At 50.4% G+C, this 20846-nt stretch overlaps 1 protein-coding gene across 1 annotated transcript in view; it reads left to right on the plus strand.

Moving 5' to 3' along the window:
• The window catches only part of KIRREL3 (kirre like nephrin family adhesion molecule 3), a 138808-nt gene that overhangs the window by 102027 nt on the left and 15935 nt on the right, over positions 1-20846 (plus strand). The window contains exons 9-11 of the mRNA XM_062508538.1: positions 11649-11797; positions 12150-12277; positions 15240-15366. Coding sequence (XP_062364522.1) covers positions 11649-11797; positions 12150-12277; positions 15240-15366 — 404 coding nt within the window. The remainder of the gene's footprint in view (positions 1-11648; positions 11798-12149; positions 12278-15239; positions 15367-20846) is intronic.

A 20846-nucleotide genomic window follows, 5' to 3' on the forward strand; every position in this document is an offset into this window, starting at 1 on the left:
ACACTGTGTGCACCCTGAGCACCCTCTCCACCTGGCATGGAGTGATCTGGGCACAAGTGTTTGGGGTACACAGCTCCTAGCCTTGCACACCCCATCCCAGAGAGACCCCAAAGGATTTCTGGGACTGGGGAGTAAGCCTGTTCGCTTCAGGTATCAAAGACACCCTTGCCTTTCTGTTCTGCTCTAAAAGCTGCAGGCAAATATTAAAACAAAGAGAAAAGGCAGGGTGATGTCTCTGGATTAGAAGGTTGTCTGTAAAGGCATTTATTGTTTATTTCCACTTTGTTACTGAAGTGGGTAGTGAAGAATTCTGTGGTTGTTACTCTTGGAGATATGTTTCATTTTTTAAATACTGTTTCATGCTGTTTTATGGAGAAGTGGACAGATAATCACAGAGCTCTTTGTGTCAGTCTGTTGTACAGGGACACAGCCACACTGGGTTGTTTTCCTGGTTGTTGTCCTCTGACAAGGGCAGAGTTGCACCAGGGTGTCAAGGGAATTCCAGAGGCTTGTGAGAGAAGAGAGACTTCACCATAATTTTGGGGATGGATGGATGGATGGATGGATGGATGGATGGATGGATGGATGAGCTGGGGTTGTTTCACCTGGTGAAAAAGAGGCTCAGGAGAGATCTTATTGCTCAGCTGCCTGAATGGAGGCTGTAGTGAGGTGGGGGGTGGTTTCTTGTCTCAAGTAACAAGTAATAGGATAAGAACAAACAGCTCATATTGCACCAGAAGAGGTTTATATCGGATGTTAGAAACAATTTCTTCTCCAAAAAGGCTGAACAGCCCTGGCACAGTCTGCCCTGGGCAGTGGTGGTGTCCCCATGCCCAGAGGGATTTAGAAGGTGTGTAGCTGTAGCACTTGGGGACATGAGTTAGTGGTGGCCTTGGCAGTGCCAGGTAATGCCTGGACTTGATGATCTTGGAGGTCTTTTCCAAACTGAGCAATTCTGTGATTCCATGGATTAATTTCATAGTGAAAAGATGAACAGATCTTTTGCTGAGCTCATAACTTTATTCTACTCCCCTGAGCTGCCTGTGTGTTTGCATTAGCACGAGGGAATGAACTTTGGATATTTATTATTCCTCCTCATGACTTGCCAGATCCCCAAGCTGCTCACAGCTAGCAGAAGTCCAAGTTCCTTACACAGAAATCCCTGCCCTTGGCATCTTCTGTGAGGAGATTCCCACAAAATGAGGCCTCAGCCCATCTCACCCAGGGTGACTCAGCTGCCTCTACTGATAATCCTAAAGTGAACCTGATATCCTGTTGATAATCCTAATGTGAACCATCTGATCTAGACACAGTTGAGCCCTGAATAATTAACTGTTCTGGCAGGGCAGGCCAGGGAACCTGCCAGAGGAGAAGCTGTGCCTCACACCAACCTGAGGGCATGCCAGGAGTCAGACAGAGCACGAGGAACAAGCCTGAGCAGTGGGATGGGAACAGTGGCTGCCATAGGCAAAGAGGGGCTTTAGGGACATTGCTGGGAAAGTCAGACAGAGCCAGCTCAGACTGGTGGGCACTGGTTTTGGTGGCCCAAAGCATTGCCTCAGCTGTTTGACATATCCAAGGTTGGCCACCATCCTTGAAGAGTTAATATAAAATCAGCCTGAGGTCTGTCTCCTCTTGCCATGTCAGAGAGGGCAGACCCTCTCATGCTGCAGAGATCAAACCACAAAGCCCTTGAAAACATCCCAAACTCAGGACCAGGTCAAAGGCCCAGAGGAGATTTAGGAGCCAGTGAAGAAAAAGAAAATCCTTGGAGAAGACCCAGACACCCAGCAAATCTCTGTTGCACGAGTTCCATGTGCAGAAAGGCATGAGCTGTTCCTGCCTGCTGTGCCAATCATTTCTGCCCTGAAATGTGTGGATTTGGCAGCTCCAGTGATCTGGAACATGAGGTCCCAGCCCAGCACCACTTTCAAGATCCCCAAGCAGCAGCTTTCTTACGCTGATGAAGACCTGTAAGCTTCTGTCTTCATTCACCACTGTAGTTTCCCTGCCAATCTCAAAGGAACTGCACATCAAGGTGTGAAGTTTGCAAAGGCCTCAAACTCAGGTGGAAAATAAGAACGGGAATAGAGGGAAAGGCAAGTTTGAACAGTTTCACAGCACTAAGATTCGCTTTGCACTGAGGAGGAGGATAAACACGGCAGAGAATTAGCTCTTCAACATGCCAGTATCCATAAATCAGGCTAAAGACATTCTGCTGCGGGGGTGGAGTGGGGTAGGAAGACCCCAGAAAGGACTAATCCTGTTAAACGGTTTGAGAAAACACAAACCACGTGATGAAATTGGATTACCCAAAATAATAGTTAAGCTATTAGTCATGTCTATTGTGTGGCGGGGCAAGTCAAGATGATGTAGGCAGGAAAAATGAAAAGCAGCATCACTGCCAAAGGGGTAAAAAATTCCCTGAGGAGAGGTGACACCTCCAAGCTCATCCAGGACTGGGGAGTGACTCACAGCCCCAATGTTTCCCCAGGATAAGCAGTTTTGGCAGCTGGCTGTCAAAGTCTGAATGGTTTTAAACTTTCTCCACATACATTAAAATGAGGGATTTAATGCTCATATTTTAACTTGGGGGGGAGAAGTACAATTTTCATATGAGTCCATGACTCTGGGGCCAAAGATTCATGAGTCTAAAGTCCCCTCCTTAGAAAGAAATGGAGTTATTGTGAAAGAGGTTGAATTTGTGGAAGGGGAGGGGCAGAAAAAGATGCATAGTGAAAAGAGAAATTCCAAACAGGGATTAGTGGGGACAAGTTTGGTGCCCAGCCCTGTCGTGTGATGGGATGGAGAAGGGATTTTAAACAGTGGGATCAAAACAGCACAACATCTAAAGCGTCTGCATTTTGTTTTGATCTGTCACGAAAACAGCTCAATTTGCAGAAGGAATCACCCAGTCCATGAGGTTTGATGCTTTGCCTTTGAAACAGGAGCAGCTTTTCCAGCAGGACTTCTCTGGTTTCCTTCCAGGGGAGGGATGAGGATCCTTCCCAGTCCCTGATGCAGAAAAGGAGCCAGGGGGATACGGTGGGATGGGCTTTGGCTAAATCCAGCATCTGTAATCCTGCTGGGTCTGCTCCTCTCTGCACCTGCACTGGGCAGGTTTTATTCCCCACCGTGCCCTGGCCAAGCCCAGCCCAGGGGCTCCAAGGCCTCTCCATGGCTCAGAGCTCTGTGCAGCCCCAGCAGAGCTGCTCCACTGATTATCTGCAGGGCTCATGAGCCCTCTCCAACTATTCCCCACGGCTGATCAGTCAGGTCATTGACAAGTTAACAGCTTTGTTTACTTCTCCCTCTCCCCTCTGCAGCCAATTTGTTCTGATCGCTGTGCTAAGAGAAAAGACTGCTTTGATGGGTTTCTCACCAAAAATAAACCATGGTGGGTGCATGGTGGCATGGCTTTAATTGTGTCACCTGGGAGAGAGAAACCTTCTCACCCCACTTCTTTCGGGTTCTGTGCTTCAGGCAGCACAGACCTGACCCCAGGGCATCCCTGATAATCTCTCCTCCAGTACCCCAATGCTCTCCTCAGAGCTGAACTCTTATTGACCATCTTCAAGTGTGATTTAGGGAGCTCTCATGGATTTTTCCCACCCATGGGACCTGCTGATGGCGAGGAGGAGGTGCAAAACCCAGGCACTGCCCTTGAAGAGTGCAGCTGATGAGCAATCAGGCTCATCCCAGCCTCCTGGCTTGGAAGGAGTGGGAACACTGGAGCTGAGATGAGATGGAAAATCAAGCAAGAATTTTCCTCTGCAGTGAGGTGTTATTATCATCATCAGAATCCCAGAGTGTTTCAAAACAATCCAACCCCAGTAGCAGCAACTGGTGCATCATGGAGAGTGCAATCAGACACCAAACATGTCCTCCTTGTCAGGGGTAAAAGTCTGAAATTTGGGAAAAGGTTGCAATTTTTCTCCTTGTTTATTTGTTTTTCAGAAAAATACATATATATAATGGGAAAAAAAATAGGCAGATGAGCAAAGTTGGCATCTCTGCACCTGAACTGTGCCATTTCCACCATTAGAACTCAAGATTTGCTTCGTGGTGGAGTCAAGGTCCCTAAATTGGGATAGAGAGGTTAGGGAAGAGGTCATCACTGCAGCAGCTGTGTGAGTATGGAGGTTTGTCAGGATGGGAGCTGGAGGCTTGGAAGCCTTTCCTTGAGTGCAGTGGATATGATAACACAAGGAAATACCTTTCCATGTGCTTTCTTCCCCTGTAATCAGCACAGGTGAGGCCACATCTCAAATCCTGTGGCCACTTTTGAGCCTCTCACTACAAAAAAAAAGACACTGAGGCGCTGCAGCTTGTCCAGAGAAGGGAGTGGAGCTGGGGAAGGGTCTGGGGTCCCAGGAGCAGCTGAGGAGCTGGGAAAGGGGCTCAGCCTGGAGAAAAGGAGTTGTGACTCTGCACCACTCCCTGACAGGAGGGGACAGACAGGGGGGATTTGGGATCTGCTCCCAGGGAACAGGGACAGCAGGAGAGGGAATGGCCTCAAGTTACCCCAGGTCATGTTTAGGTTGGATATTAGGGAACAATTTTTCGTGGAAAGGGGTATCAGGCATTGGCACAGGCTGCCCAGGGCAGTGGTGCTATCACCATCCCTGGAGGTGTTAAAAAAACACGTGGTTGTGGTGTTAGGGACAAGGGTTAGTGTAACCTCGGCAGTTCTGGGTCAGTCTGATGATCTCAGGGGTCCTTTCCAGCCTGAACAATTCCCTGGCTCTGTGATTCCAGTCCCCATGCTCGAGGGCCAGCCAGTCCTCAGCCACAATTCTCAGGGCTCTTTGCTCCTGAGCTTGATGAAACCCAAGCCATGTAATTCAGATGGGGGAGAGGTTACCCAGGGCCTGCCCACTGATAAATGAACCCACACAAGGAGGGGGAGGCCCACACATCTTCATTAGAGAGGGAGCAGGCGGGAGAAGAAGAATAACCCCATACATCAGCATTATGAAAATTTACCCGTAATCACGAAATAATTTGTGCCATGCATCACACGCGGGGGGCACCGTGACACCGCTCAGGCTGGGAACCTCACTCCATCATTTCTCACACGGCTGTCACTTAGCAGGAGCCATCCATTGTCCCTGTCCCCTCCAGACCTCCGAAGGATGCCAGAATGTCATCCTCAAACCACCATCTCCTCCCTGTGGAGGATACCAGGGCTCTGGGGCCTTGGGGGATTTGGGGTGGTGCTCATGGCATCCCACTGGGGACAGGTCTCCTGTGAGGGTGAGAGGAGGCGACTGTCACATCACACTGTGCTGGCAATAAAGCAACAAAACCCATTTTCTGAGCAATTTCTAGCAATTAATAGCCATTCCCAGGAATGAAATGTTAATTAATTCTTTTCCCTGAGCCGTGCATTTATTTAAGGTATTTGTGGGTGTTCTTGGTACTTTTATGAAGCAATTAAAATGCGTCCAAGAAAATATTTATCCTTTTAAAGTAATTCTTAGTAAACACTATTTATATGGCAAGCAACCACTTTATTTTGCATTGTTAATTAAAACCAATGACACACTCCACTTCCCCAGGTTATTTGCCACCAGAGTCGCTGTGCTGCCAGGAGTGCTTTTTCAGGACTGCTGGCATCTCCAAAATCCTCCCTTAGAACCTTGTGCAGTGCTTGATGGGGCATTTCAGAGTCCAGAGAGCACCAGCAGCCCCGTGATAACCCCTAGGAGTTCCTGTGCTGCTGGAAGGAGCCGTGGCCTGATGAAGACCATTCTAAAGAAGATTTTGTGGAGTCTGTAACAGGGGTGGTGTTTTGCACCAGTTAATTAGTGGTTTGTCTGGAGTTTCTTTTGTCTTCGCTCAGAGTCAGGATTAAAAAATGCATGAAGGAGATGAATTTTCTCGTGTTCAGGCTTGGTTGTTTATTAAATCTTATCCAAAGTACAGAGAGTTCTGTAACACTTCTAGCCACCAGCCAGAAGAGAGCCAAATGGAGGGAAATCCAGCTAGCTACAAGGTCTCTTAAAACTAAACAGTCCACTAGAGAACTAACACCTATATTATTTATACTTTTAACCCAATAACCGAATGCCCATGACCCTCAGTGCAGCACTAACTGTCCAACCAGAAACTACTACCTGAAATCATAAAAAATAAGGAAAAACACCAGAGACACCAGCCAAAATCTTCCATCTTGTCCCATATCTATTACTATACTATAAAAACCTCAGAATTAAAACCCTTCACCATGTGAAATCACACACTTCTATTTCAACTACGCACCCATTACTCTAACTCCATCACTCAAATTTGGAAGCCTTCTCCAAGGCCTCAGGTCAAACAGGGGGTCAGTATGAAAAAGTACAAAAAGCTCAAAAGACCCAAGTTCCTGAGGTGCAGCAGAGTCCTACAGCTTTCCCAGGGCTGGGAAGTGAGTAGTTTGTTCCCACATGCTGGGTGTTGAAGAATTACAAGCCCTTGCAGAGAAGACAGAGGGAGGTGTTGGTTCAGGTGAGTTGAGCATGGATGAAGTGTGTGTTAGCAGCACTCCTCCACAGACTGACACTCTGTGGGCTTTGCTGTGCTCTCACTGTGAGCATGAGGCACTCTTCAGGGGCTCCACCAGCCTGGAAGCCCAGCCACAAACAGGATTCATGGGAAAAAGGGATGGAAATACCAGGTAAAGTCCCTTGAGTGTCCCACTGAGAGCGTGGGAGGAAGCACAGGTGTGTCATCCCAGTTTTTGGCAGGTTTCCTTCAGAAACCAGAGCAGAAGAGGAAAAAACACTAAGACATGAAAATCAAAACAAAGCCCCAGCATTGTTTAGTAGCTGACAAATCCCAAATTGTCCTCTCTTACTTTTGCTTGTGTGTATTCTTAGCTGGGAAGCAATCGATGGAGTCAGAAAAATGCTATTTCCCTGAAGAATGTCTCCTTAGAAAAGTTCCTCCCTCCCTCTTCAGTGTTAACACTCTTCAGTGTTAAAAGGGCCCAGTGCAGGTATTCTGTTTTTTGTTCATTCTTTAATCGCTGGCTTTTCAGTGCTGGCTGTAATAACCCCTTTGAAACTTGGATCAAAATATCTCTTTCCTGCTTGAAATTTGTTTTCTTCCATCACCCGAGCAAATTCAATTTGCAGAAGATAGTGAATTGGGAGGCACCTGGTACTCCCTCCAGAGAGGCCAGAGGAAAACAAAAGCACATTAGAAATATGAGAAAGGAAACGACAGAATGAAACCCAGCCCACAGGGGAAGAAATGCCCGTCTGGGGACACAGACTGAGATGGTTCTTGGTGAAGAGAAAGGAAGATGAGAAAATGTGCACATCTCTGCTCTGGAGCCAGGCTGGGAGTGCTGGGAGTGTGCAGCCTGGAGAAGAGAAGGCTCCAGGGAAAGCTCAGAGCCCCTTCCAGGGCCTAAAGGGGCTCCAGGAGAGCTGGAGAGGGACTGGGGACAAGGGATGGAGGGACAGGACACAGGGAATGGCTTCACATTGACAGAGGGCAGGGATGGATGGGATATTAGGAAGGAATTCTCCTCTGTCAGGGTGGTGAAGCCCTGGCACAGGGTGCCCAGAGGAGATGTGGCTGCCCCTGGATCCCTGGAATTGTCCAAGGCCAAGCTGGACAGGGACTGGGATAGTGGAAAGTGTCCCTGCATGTGGAACAAGTTTTAAAGTCACTTCCAACCCAAATCCTTCTGGGATTGATTCTATGATCTACATTGGTCATACAACACAGGATGGTGGGAGCAGGGGTGAATTTGGAGCTGGGTACTCCAAAGGTGCCTGGCAGTGGTAGAGGGCAGGAAATGAAGACACCACACTGTCACCCTGTGGGGACCACCTGAGAGACACAGGGGCCCTGGGATGCCTCTGCCTGTGCTACCCTTCAGCCTGGAGAGCCCAAGGGAGTCACAGAAACAGATGCTATGGGCAGGATCCCCACAGACAGACCCTCACCCTCTCCTGGCACAGGGGAGCCCCCCTGCCCAGCCCTGCCCCTGCAGCCCCCAAGGGTGAAAATCATTACAAACACTGACAGGCGAGTTAGCAGCCAAGTCATCCAGGGAGAGACTACAGCAGGTAAATCTATATAGTCTGGAAAAGACCCTGGGTGACACATTTGCAATCTATAAATACCTTCAAGGGAACAACATAAATGAAAGGAGCCCTAGGTCTCCAAGCTAGCAGAATCAGGAATGCTGGCTGGGAGCCAGGCTTGGTGCATGGGCACAGGAGGAAGAAATCACAGAGACACTCAGCAGTGGAGGTGGTGGATGGGGCTGCAGGAATATCCTCCATCTTCTCCATTTTATTCAGGTTCTATTTATAAATAACAACTGAATGGTTAATAGGCGAGCCAGGCACTTTATGGGCTCGTAAAAACCCTCAGTAAGTTGTCTTCTGGCTGTCCACGAGCCCATCATGGGAAGCTTTACAAGAGTGTTATCAGCTGCCATTATTAAAAAACAATTTGACATTATAAAAGATCTATACTGCTCATTCAGCCATATTGATTTAGCCATGTTAAGCCTTGGAAAACTGAAGCAAGAACCTTGATCTTTGCTGAAGCACAAAGAATTGGTGTTTGTGACACATCTCCGCGCTCTGGAAATCCAGTTTTGCAGTTTTGCAGCAGCGATGGTTTTGAACAAATCCATAAAGCACCGTGCCACGGTTGTTGGGAGGTGTTTTCCCAAGCATCTGCGATGTCAAACAGTTCTTGGAAACCTTGTTCGCTGTTTTGCAACATCCAGAAGGATCTCACCTGAAGTCTGCCCAGCTCAAACCCACCTCCAGACACTTTTCCATCTGGTTCCAATTCCTGGTGCTCTCCAGGAACACTGGGAGGATGAGCTGCCGGCAGGTGCAAGGACATGACCCAGGGAGCCCACAAGTCACTTTTATCCTCATCTTGAAGCCTCCTTCTTGTCCTTTGCACATCAGGGAGAGTGGATTTGTGCAACCTAACCAGGGAAGTGCCTGGCACTAGAAGCTCTGGATTGTCCCAAAAGTTTGGTGCCACATCCCGTCCCACTGACTGCTGAAAAGAATGGCTTCATGTACCTGCTGCCTCCCTTGAGCACCTGAGAAGAACAAAACCTTCCAGAGGCTGGAAAACTGCTCATGGCTGGGAATCTCTACAGGAACAAAGTTGTAAAAAGAGCTTAATGGAGCAGAAATATCCCTGACAAAGAGCATGGGCCATTTCCCCATTCACCAGCTGGAGTTTCCCTGTCTCTCAAGCTTTGTACCTTCCTTCCTTCCTTCCTTCCTTCCTGGAATCCTTCCTTCCTGGAATCCTTCCTTCCTTCCTGGAATCCTTCCTGGAATCCTTCCTTCCTGGAATCCTTCCTTCCTTCCTTCCTGGAATCCTTCCTTCCTGGAATCCTTCCTGGAATCCTTCCTTCCTGGAATCCTTCCTTCCTTCCTGGAATCCTTCCTTCCCTCCTTCCTGGAATCCTTCCTTCCCTCCTTCCTGGAATCCTTCCTTCCTGGAATCCTTCCTTCCTGGAATCCTTCCTGGAATCCTTCCTTCCTGGAATCCTTCCTTCCTGGAATCCTTCCTGGAATCCTTCCTTCCTGGAATCCTTCCTTCCTGGAATCCTTCCTGGAATCCTTCCTTCCTGGAATCCTTCCTTCCTTCCTGGAATCCTTCCTTCCTGGAATCCTTCCTTCCTGGAATCCTTCCTGGAATCCTTCCTTCCTTCCTGGAATCCTTCCTTCCTGGAATCCTTCCTGGAATCCTTCCCTTTTTGCTTTCATTTTTTCATAGTTCCTGAGATATGAATTCAGGCTTTCTGAACCAGCAAACCAGAAACATCAGGGAAGTGTCTCCTCTCCATCCCACAAGCTGTGCTAAGCTTTGGGTGTGGGGTACCAGACCTCTGGCAGACGCCCCCGTCCCTCTCCTGCCCCATCCCCAAGGACCCAACTGCTGCCCCAGCACTGGCAAATTCCTTCCACAGCAGGCAGCAGCGTTCCTGCGGCAGGGAGACAGACGGGCGAGGCGGATCCATCGGGAGGTAGGGGAGCAGGATGCTGACCCTGAACAGGCAGCTTGGCTTGCGCTGCAATTCCCTCCGGGAGGAGAAAGACGTCACCAAAGCATCACTGACCGTTCAGACCTTCGGAGCAGCCCTGGAAGGCTCCACTTGTTCAGGTTTTTCCATAGGGAACCTCCCTCATTAACACACGAAGTGCAGCCCTGGAAATGAAACCGGCATCTCCTGATTAATTATTGGAAGGGGAGGCGAGGGAGCAGGGAGGCAGGGGAGGGAAGCTGAAGTGGCCAGTCAGCATCTGTTAGAAGAGCGAAGATAAATGGAAGGCGAGGGCAGGTCAGCGCATACAAATCCCTTCCATCCGCCCGGGAACACCTCTCAGAGCTGTGTCATCACGGGGGAGGCCGAGCGGTCACTGCCAGGGGGCCCTGAGGTTCCCAGGAGCAGGTGCTGGGGAAATGGGCTCTGGCAGCACTCGGGGTGTCCTCCAGCCTGCCGTGGACCAGCATTCCGCTCTCTCTCCAGCCGCACTGAGGCACATCAGTGCCTATGGACCTTTAGCGGGGCTCCCTGCAACTCCAGCTGTCCTTGGCTGCCTTGGGGGCAGAACTGAAGCGGTGGGGAACCATGGCAGAGCGACAGGAGCAAGCAGAGGGAAGCGGGAGAGCGCTGGGGGCCCAGGAGCAGGCGCTGGTTGCCTTGAAGGGGACAGCTTTCCCCAAACCACCCCACCGACCCCGTGTGGGGAGCAGCCTCTGCGGCTCCTTTCTCTCTCCAGAGCCCAGCTCCCAGTGCCTGCATCTTTCCCAACCCACCCAACGCAACCAGAAGGGCAACCCCAAACAACAAGGCAGAGACTCCTCCGGGAAACCCTCTTCCCTCCAATTTACCTGTCAGTTGTTTGGGGAGGATTATTATATGTTTTTTCCCAGGCTCTTTTTTCCCTTCCCCAAAGAGTGGTTGGAGTTTCACACCGCCTGACAGCATCTCCCGCCGTTCCCAAGTGGCAGGTTGCCAGATGGTGCCCCATTAGGTCACATTTGCTCATTGTTTGGCAAACAGGGCTTAATTCAAGTGCTGAGTTGACAGCTTGTTCTCCAAGACAATTTGCAAGTTGCAGTGTTGCAAAATGCCGGCTTGGCTTTTCAGGAAATGTTATTTCAGCTGCCTTAAAGGGATAAAGTTCTCTTTGACTGGGGAAAAATAAAAAAGGAAGAAAAGGGCCAAAGTGGCAAGCAGCAGAAAATGTTTTTAGTGGTTTTGATATAGAAGGACCAGCAGTGCTGTTGGCAAGCACTCAGGAAGGGAATGTCATTGCCCACCAGGCAGAGACCCTACATGTTCCATTCCTCCCATCACTGAGGTCCTTCCCAATCCTAAAGAATGAGGTGTATATTCCCAGTGAAACAGGGTAATAGAATTTTGGTTTCTGTTTGAAAGGTTTCTGAAGGGATACACATACATATCTCTCTGATGGCTCCTTTCCAAAACCTGTAGTCCCTAAATCCCCAGGGAAGGGGATGATGCTGAGAACAAGTTCATGTCCCTCCTGAAGTCAGGAGCACTCTGGGTGTGCTGCCCCCAGCACCATGACAGCTACACATGGAGATGGCAAGACATACCAAACACCACCACAACGATGCTCTGTTTTCTTCAACAGGTGGGCAAAAAAAGGCCAGGTTATAAAGGAAGCCTCTGGTGACTTCTATGAAACCATCGTGGACCACACGTTCTTCTTTGAGCCCGTCTCCTGCGAGGTCACCAATGCTCTGGGCAGCACGAACATCAGCAGGACTGTGGATGTCTACTGTGAGTAACTTGCTGGCTTGAGTGCAGCTTCCAGGCTCAGCAGAACTGCTGGAAATCAGCAGGAAGCAGACACAGCTCAGTCTGACTTGCCCAGGGTGGCAGGACTTGCTGGGCTCTCCTGCAGTTCACCCTTTGTAAATGCTCCAGTGGTTGGACCTGTGATTTCCTTGCGAGCTCGTGGGTTGGTCACTGGGGAGCTGGTCCCTCTGGAGTTGCAGCAGGCACCTGCCTGAGGCCTTTCTTTATTTGGGGCCCATCAAGATCTACCACTGCTCCCTCTGACCTGTTTGGTTTGAGGTTTTCTGGCTGGCAGAGCCCATCACTGGCAGTAACTCCAGTTTCCTCTGTGCAGTTGGGCCCAGGATGGCGACAGAACCACAGTCCCTCCTGGTTGACCTGGGCTCGGACGCCGTGTTCAACTGTGCCTGGACTGGGAACCCCTCTCTCACCATCGTCTGGATGAAGCGAGGCTCGGGCGTGGTAAGAACAGCTGTGGGGCAGGGGACATGTCCAGGGCATGGGGGGCTGCAGGACGCTTCCCATGGAGCAGAACCTGTGTGGTCTAGGGGCTCCTGGCTGGATGAATGCTGGCTCCTCCAAATGCAAAGGGGTCCTGAGAGTCCTGAGAGTCCTCCCCTGCAAAGGGGTCCTGAGAGTGGGGGAATTTATTTCCATGATGATGGACAGAAGGGTTGAACCAGAGCACCTCACTCATGGGGAGCGGTTCTGCAGTTAACCTGCATGTGGTTCCTTCTGGGATGGTCCTGTGTGGGATAGTCCTTTCTGGGATTCTCCTTCCTGGGATGGTCCTTTCTGGGATAGACCTTCATGGGATTGAACTTCCTGGGGTGGTCCTTTCTGCCTCCCAGGCCTGGGTTCTCACATGCCTATATGTTCATGCCAGCACTCCCTGCTGTCAACTGAAGCCTGCTCCAGGGAGGAGCTTGGATCTCTCCCAGCAGATTTCTCCACGTCTCTTTCGTACTGAAAATCCTAAGGAGATTTGCCAATCATAATCATAACTCAGTCAGCCCTGGAGGCAGGAGATGATCTGATCCCTCTTTACAGACAGGAGGACTGAGCAAAGCCACGGGAAAAAGCTAAAGGAGGGCTGAGATGTGTAACTCATTCAGAAGTACACAGAGGTTTGGGTTTGAAAAGCATCTCCCAGCTTCACCTGGGCAAATCTGTGGATGAGGAAATGCTTCTGTTCCAGCTCAATGCTGTAGTTGAAGAGCTGGAGCCCCACGGAGAAGCTCAGTCCTCTCCTCCTCTGGTGACACTGAGGCATTAACTGCTGGGGTGTTTTTTCCAAACCGTAATGACCTTGGTGAAGGCCATCTCCTGGGAAGAAATTATAGACTTGGGAGAGCTGATGGCTTTGAATCCCAAAGGAATCCCATGGGTCAGTAATTCCTGGGTGGTTTCCCATCCCACAGCTGCTGTGGCTGTTTCTCTGGGTTATCACTGTAGGCTCTCTCACACACACAGTTGTGTCACTGTCTCGAGGTGGCTGCAGGAGCTAGGAACAAGGGCTGCCTCACCCTCCTGCTCCAGCCCCAGCCCCCCATCAGGGCTTGCCTTTGCTATCCAGCACTGCCCAGGCACAGTTCTCCCTTTTTATCTGCCTCCCTCTATCTGAGTTCCATCACGTTGGAACTTCTTGGAGAAGAATGAAGGAGTTGATTCTGCCCTTCCACTATGTCCTCATGAGACCCCATCTGCAGTGGTGTGTCCAGCTCTGGGGCCCCCAGCTTCAGGAGGACACACAGCTCCTGGAGTGAGTCCTGAGGAGGCGCCAGGAGGTGCTCCAGGGCTGAGTGCCTCTGCTCTGGAGCCAGGCTGGGAGAGCTGGGAGTGTCCAGCCTGGAGAAGAGAAGGGTCCAAGGAGAGCTCAGAGCCCCTTCCAGGGCCTGAAGGGGATCCAGGAGAGCTGGAGAGGGACTTGGGACAAGGGTCTGGACAGACAAGACAAGAGGGAATGTCTCCTACTGCCAGAGGGCAGGGTTGGATGGGATACTGGGGAGAAATTCTTCTCTGTGAGGGTGAGGAGGCCCTGGCACAGGGTGTCTAGAGAAGCTGTGGCTGGCCCATCCCTGGAAGTGTCCAAGGCCAGGTTGGATGGGGCTTGGAGCAACCTAGGATAGGGGAAAGCATCCCTGCTTATGGAAGGGGATTGGAATGAGATGTGTTCAGGGTGTTCGAGGTCGCTTCCAAGCCAAACAAGGGACAGATCTCAGGACATACCCTCCAGCTGATGTAACACAGAAGAGAGGGCTGTGCTGGTCACCAGAGCCATGTCCATCTTCCAGAGGGATGCTGGCAGAGGATGCCGCTTTGTAAAGCCATCAGCACCCAGCCATCCCAGTGGCATCTGAGATCACGGCTGCTTCTTCCCCAGCCCCTCTGTTTTCAGAGCCAGGTTGAAGTCGCTCAAGACTGCCTTCTTTTCTCCTTTTTTTCACAAAAAGGAAACAAATCAGAGACCAAAGAGAGGTTGAAGCCAAGTAAACAGAGGCATATTTATGGCTAACTCTGTGGGTCTAAAAAGGATCTGACCCTCTGTGCCTCTGCCTTGTGCCAGGTTAGGGCTGAGACCCCCACCTTGATCCACATCCAACCACTGCATCAGCACTAATTCCTGGAGCTGTGGGGGCAGCAACCAGCAGAGCCAGAGGCTCACCCAGCAGTGGTGCTGAGGAGCAGAGATGATGGGCTGTGACCTTCAAAGCCCTGGGGAAGAAAGTCAAGGGCAACTGGAGGAGTTCGCTCCCAGACACTGCTGCAGAAACCACTCTCTATTTGAAATCTGCCATGTTTTTTTCAAATCCAGCAGTGCTAAGATTCTACTGACAGCCTCAGCCAGATCCCTCAGCTTCCTTGCTTTTCCAGATTTAATAAATCTGCTCATTGCACAGCGAGGTGGGGGAGCAGCAGGGCTGACAGCCAGTCCATAGCAGGGGGTTGGCCAAAGCCAGCTGAGATTTCCCTGGGTACCCAAACCACATTCCAAGGTGTCTGCCACCTCTGCCACCACTTGTGGGCTTAAAATCCCTGAGTCAACCCCAGTAGCCTCCCCTGTGACTGTGAATGTGAAGGTGTAAGTGTGGAGTGTGGTTCTCTCTGAGTTTTTTCTTCCTGTGTCACTGCAGCCACCAAAATTTTTCTCTTGTATCTTGAACTTCTTGCAAAACTGGAGTTTGTAAAAATTCAGATAAATAGGAACAGGATTTCTAATTCCACCCCAAAAAACTGTGGTGTTTCTTTTTTCTCTGGTCACCAGCAATAAGTGATATCTCCATGCACTGCCAGACTTTGGGCTCATCCACTTGGCTTTCCTAAGGATGCTCAGGAGCTGGAAACACAGCTCTTGTAAATCACATTATTTGTTGTGTCTGTAATTTCTCATGGCCCACCTGAAAGCCCCTGTCCTCTCTTTCAGGTCCTGAGCAATGAGAACAAGCTGATCCTGAAGTCAGTCCGCCAGGAAGACGCTGGGAAATACGTGTGCCGGGCCGTGGTGCCGCGGGTGGGCGCGGGGGAGCGGGAGGTGACGCTCACCGTCAACGGTACCTCCTGCTTCCTTCCACCATCCATCCCCTGCTGCTTCCTTCCACCATCCATCCCCTCCTGCTTCCTTCCACCATCCATCCCCTGCTGCTTCCTTCCACCATCCATCCCCTGCTGCTTCCTTCCACCATCCATCCCCTGCTGCTTCCTTCCACCATCCATCCCCTGCTGCTTCCTTCCACCATCCATCCCCTGCTGCTTCCTTCCACCATCCATCCCCTGCTTCTTTCCTTCCACCATCCATCCCCTGCTGCTTCCTTCCACCATCCATCCCCTCCTGCTTCCTTCCACCATCCATCCCCTGCTGCTTCCTTCCACCATCCATCCCCTGCTTCTTTCCTTCCACCATCCATCCCCTGCTGCTTCCTTCCACCATCCATCCCCTGCTGCTTCCTTCCACCATCCATCCCCTCCTGCTTCCTTCCACCATCCATCCCCTCCTGCTTCCTGCCACCATTCCTCCCCTGCTGCTTCCTTCCACCATTCCCTCCTGATTCCCTGCCACCATCTCCTTCCTGCCTTGATCCTGTAGCTCTGACAGCTCCTGTTCCCAAATTATTCCCTCATATACTTCCTTTTGGAGCAAATCCCACCCCCAGTTTTATCAGGGATTCCGGTAATTGGAGTAAAGTGGCTTTCGCATTATTTTGCCTAGAAACGCACAAGTTAAAGCAAAAAGAAAATCAACATTTGTTCGGCCCTTCACAGTTCCTTATTATCAACAGGGGTTTATTGAGTAGTTGGGAGCTGGCAGATTTAAATCTTTAATAGATTAATCTTGCAAAAGCCTCACAAGGTCAGAGAGTGCTGTTGTCTCTGTTGTACACCTGGAGAGCTGGGAATTGAGTCTGGATCCAAGACCAGAAGCCTAATCACACTCTCCAACCCACATGAGATTACCTGTGAGGATTCCTGTGAGGATACTTGTGAACATTCCTGCCAGGATTCCTGTCAGGATACTTCCATGGCTGCTTGGGGCCCATTCAGCACTGTCAGGGTGTGCCCTGGACTCACACCCAGAGCTCTGGAGTTTAATGATGCCCTGGCCAGGACCTCGCAGCAGCTGGTAACAAATTTCAGCATAAATATGGCAGGGAAAGAGCCAGGTGGGCTCAAATGGTGTAAGCAGAGGATGAATTTTGCACTGTCTCTCACCTGCATGGCAAACTGGCAGGTTTCACTCCCAACTCACTGTCACAAGAGAAGAACATAAGCAGGAGGCAGCTCAGGCAAGCATTGATTTCAAACACAGATAATGAAGACAGTGGATGCCCCAGTTCCCTGGAAACATTCAATGACAGGCTGGACAGGGTTCTGGGCAACCTGATCTAGCTGAAGATATTCCTGTCATGGCAAGGGGGTTGGACTGGATGACCCTTAAATGTCATTTCCCACCCAAACTATTCCACGCTTCTGTAATCCTAGGAAAGAAAGCCAAGGGCAACGCAGCAGGGACTGAAAACCAACCACTCCCTCGACTTGCACTCAGCTCCTCGGCGCCTTCAGTCTCCTTCCCCAGCAGCTGCTGGGTTTTAATTACAATTAAATGAGCACATGGAAAACAAAGCAACAAATTAGCACAAAGAACATGCTCCTTCCCTGACACCTACGAGGCACGGGGATGCCCTGAGAGCAGAGCAGAGCTCCCCACAGGCTCAGAGCACTTGGAGCATGCAGCACTGACTGGAAAAGTTGCCTTCTCTTTTTTTTTTACCCCCAGCTTATGCCTGGGGAAACTGATGGGGAGCAAATGAAATCCGTGCATGGGGTTCACTGCTCAGCCTTGAGCATCTCCCAGGAACTGACTGCCTGCACGTCCCATCCCGTGGGATGTGCTGCCAGGGGCTTGGTGTACTTGAAGGTGACAACGCTGGGACATGTCACTGCAGGTGTTGGACCAAGGGAGAATCTCACACCTCCGGGTCAGGATGGTCTCATGGCCCTCCAAGTGAGGAAAAACCAAGCCCCTGAGCAGCATCCCCACATCCAACATCCACCAAGAACCAGGGCTTGGCAGCCTGTCCTGCAGCAGAACAGTGTTCCAGTCACGCAGCACAGCACAGTGTGTCTAATCCAGCTAATGAATTCTGCTGGAAGCCTGTTCTGATGGAATTCAAGGGGGAAGTTGAATGCCTCATATTTTGAAGTAATTTTAAATCCAGAGGGTGATACAATTGTCTTGGCATCACCAGAAGCCTCCCTCTGTCACAGAAAAATCAAGCATTGAGAAGTTGTGTTCTGGGCTGGCTGCTCTGCCCCTGATCAGGGAACATGGGCTCTTGAGGGGGCTGATCCTTCCCACCGAGCACAGAGATCCCAACTGAGGGATCACTCGACCTACTCTGAGCCTGTGGTCCCACCAGCCCATCCACTCCCAAAATTGTCCAAAATCACAGCTGTATGATGTTGAGGTGGGAGAGCATCCTCCTGCCCTTCCCACCCAGCCTCACCACACAGGGTTGTGGTTGCAGAGCCAAGGCCACCCAATCCCGTGCCAGAGCCAAGGCCACCAGCCTGCAAGGAAGCAGATAAGATTCAGAGTCTGGTGAGTGGGAAGGAGGATTATGCAAAGCAGCAGCATTTGGCAGGGCCAGAGCAGCAGAGGCTCAAGGGTAGGGAGGAACTTGGTGCCATCATAAATCATCAGCAGCTGGATTTACAGCCAAAGCCTCTCGATGCTCTTGACTGCACCCAGCCTGGTCACAGCTCCCACCCAGCAGGAGCCCCCCCAAGGTCACCTTCACAGGCAGATCACCAGCAGTCCCATCTGTCACTGCACCATCCAGGTTTGGCAGGGGCTGCTGAGCAGGGACCACCAGCCCTGCCCACCTTGTTGTGCAAGAGAAGTTTGTTGGAAAGGCTGGACAGCTCCAGGTGACTAATTCACGATGTAGTTTGCCTGGGATTCACCCCAACAAAGAAGTCAGGCATGCCTGAGAGCTGGGACCAGCCACCCCGCTTGGTCAGGAGCACATCATGGTGTCAGGAAGTGCTCAAAGGTTGGAACAACCTGGTATGGTGGGAGGTGTCTCTGCCCATGGTAGGGGATCTGGAATGGGATGGGTTTTAAAGTCTTTTCCAACTCAAATCATTCTGTGATGTTCCTTTGCAATACCAGGCAGAACCAGCCAGCCCAGGACTTCTGCGGGAAGCAAAGAGTTAAACAAAACTCTCCTGCCAAATAATTTTGAGTGCTTGGGAGAGAGGTTCAGATGGACTCAAGCAGACTGGAGAAGCCAAGGCCATCCTATCCTTTCATTCCTGAAGGCTCCCACCTCAGACTTCTCTTTTGTGTGAGCCACCAGGACCGCACAAATAAATTGGCACTGAGGTGCTAAAAATAACCTCCACCAATAGCTCCATCATTTATATCCATAGCAACATTGCTTAGAGCCCTTTCCCTGCCTGTGGGCTGTCTCACACTCAGAACTGAATGCCAAGCTGAAGATTGGCAGCTTTCATAAGGAGCCAGAGCCTGGTGGAGAATCAAACACTGGCCCTGAATGCGAAGAGGCTGCGACTTCATGCTATTATTTCTGGGCATGTTCATCTCACAAATAGTCTTCAGTCATCCCCTATTATCATGATGATAAGCCTTCTACTCTGAACTCCTGAAGCAATAATAAAAGCCAAAGCCATTGGCATTTGTGCCATTTAAAATCCACTCGCCTTGGAGAAAATGATCCTTTTAATGATTATTAAGCCATTTTTCTCAAGCGTCACCCAGTCTTGGAGCACTTCCAGAATTTATAAGTAACACACAACCATCAAAATGGAAAGGAAATGGTTCTTTTTATTACTGTTTAGGCCTGGCCTGCAGATCCCATCACTGCTCTTGCCTCTACTGGCTTTGGAATCATCAGGTGGGCAGGAGCATCAGTGACCACAGGAGCTCCTCAGGCAAAGCAGAGTCACTTCCAGTGAGACCCTTTGGGAAGCTGGACTTTCAGCGATGGATAAATGAGAATTCACACCTTGGGATCGTGCCTAGAACAACATCTTGAGCATTTAGAGAGAAAAACACAACAAAATGTCTTTTTTTTTTTTCTTTCTTCGATCAAAAAGGGCACAACATTTTCCACTACCGTACTGCTATGCCCATTACAGCAAAACAAGTCCTGACCTTCACGCCCAGCTCCTGCTATTCCTGATGTTGATGGCGGCTCCCTTCCAAGTAGTAATTTCCTGAGCTGCCAGAAGCGTGGTCACTGGTCAGTGAATTGTGCTTCAATGAGCTTGTTTTCCATCCATCTCCCCTTGGAACAGTGTAAGGAATCGGGGACAGGGCTGTGCCTCAGTGGGAAGCATCTGGGGGGTGTGCAAGTTTGGTGCAGGAGGGGTTACTGGGACAGTTCCAAAAGGCAACTGTGTATACAAATGCCCAAGAGTAAAGGATTTAGCATTTTGGGACATTTTTGTGCATTCTTGAAATTTATAAATGGGTGATTTGGATGAGAATCAGGCCAGAATACCCAGGCAAATCTTTCTTCCCACTTTACCCCAAATCCCTGAGACTTCTTTTTGAAGAAACACAACAGGTGCAGGGTAGGGAGGTGGAGAAAATAGGAAAAAATCCACACAGCTGTATTACTGATAAACCCAGTGACGTACTCCAAACCAGGCATGGCAACCCCAAGTGAGCACCCAAAGTCCCAGAGCTGGAGCAGGGGGAGTTCTGACAGCCTCTGCCACCCCTCTCTCCCTGCCCTGCAGCCCAGTTGTTGCTGTTATCTTTTCTGCCAGCAGCAAGCCACTCATGGAAATGCAAATCTGCTTTAATTAAGGAGGTTAATAAACAGCAATTAGGATCCCAGCTCTTGTGCTGCTCCCCTGGGGTGATCAGGGCTGTTAGAACAGTGAGGGACATGCAGATCTCACCAAGCCATGCTCTCCTCTGCCACCCCTTTTCTCCCAACCACAAGATGTTCACCAAAGCAGAACAAGGGCATTTCCCAGCCCAAGCTGACTCAGCTGGTGTTTAGCTCAGGAAGAGCCTTTCCTACCCTTTCCCCCAGGCTCCTTTCATGATCTACGTGGCACAGGAGAGCCCAGCTGATGGGCATCAAGGTTTTCCAGCAGAAACTTCTCCACCACATCTTCCTTAATACCCTGGAGAGTAATTAGTTTAATGGTTGCTCAGTGAATCTGGAAGAGCACAGAAAATGAACACTAGGTGGGATGGGATCCTGCTTTGCTTCTGCAGCAAACAGCCCTTCTCAGAGGCCAGACTCACCAAGGAGATGGGGCCAGGATCCTTTATACCAGGGATGGGGGTACAGAGATCAAGGACCCTGGTGCTTTGTGGGGGCTTTGCAAAAACCCATCAGAGCCCAAAGCCTCCACTCAATGTTCTCCATCACAGGAGGTGATGGGGCTGTTTCTCCATCCCTGCCCTTCAGAGATGGACCCCCATATCCATCTGGGTCTGCCCTAACATCCCCCATCTCCACCAGTCCCATGGGGTGCCAGCAGCCTCTCC

The sequence above is a fragment of the Cinclus cinclus genome, chromosome 25 (assembly GCF_963662255.1).
Source record: "Cinclus cinclus chromosome 25, bCinCin1.1, whole genome shotgun sequence".
Lineage (NCBI taxonomy): Eukaryota > Metazoa > Chordata > Aves > Passeriformes > Cinclidae > Cinclus > Cinclus cinclus.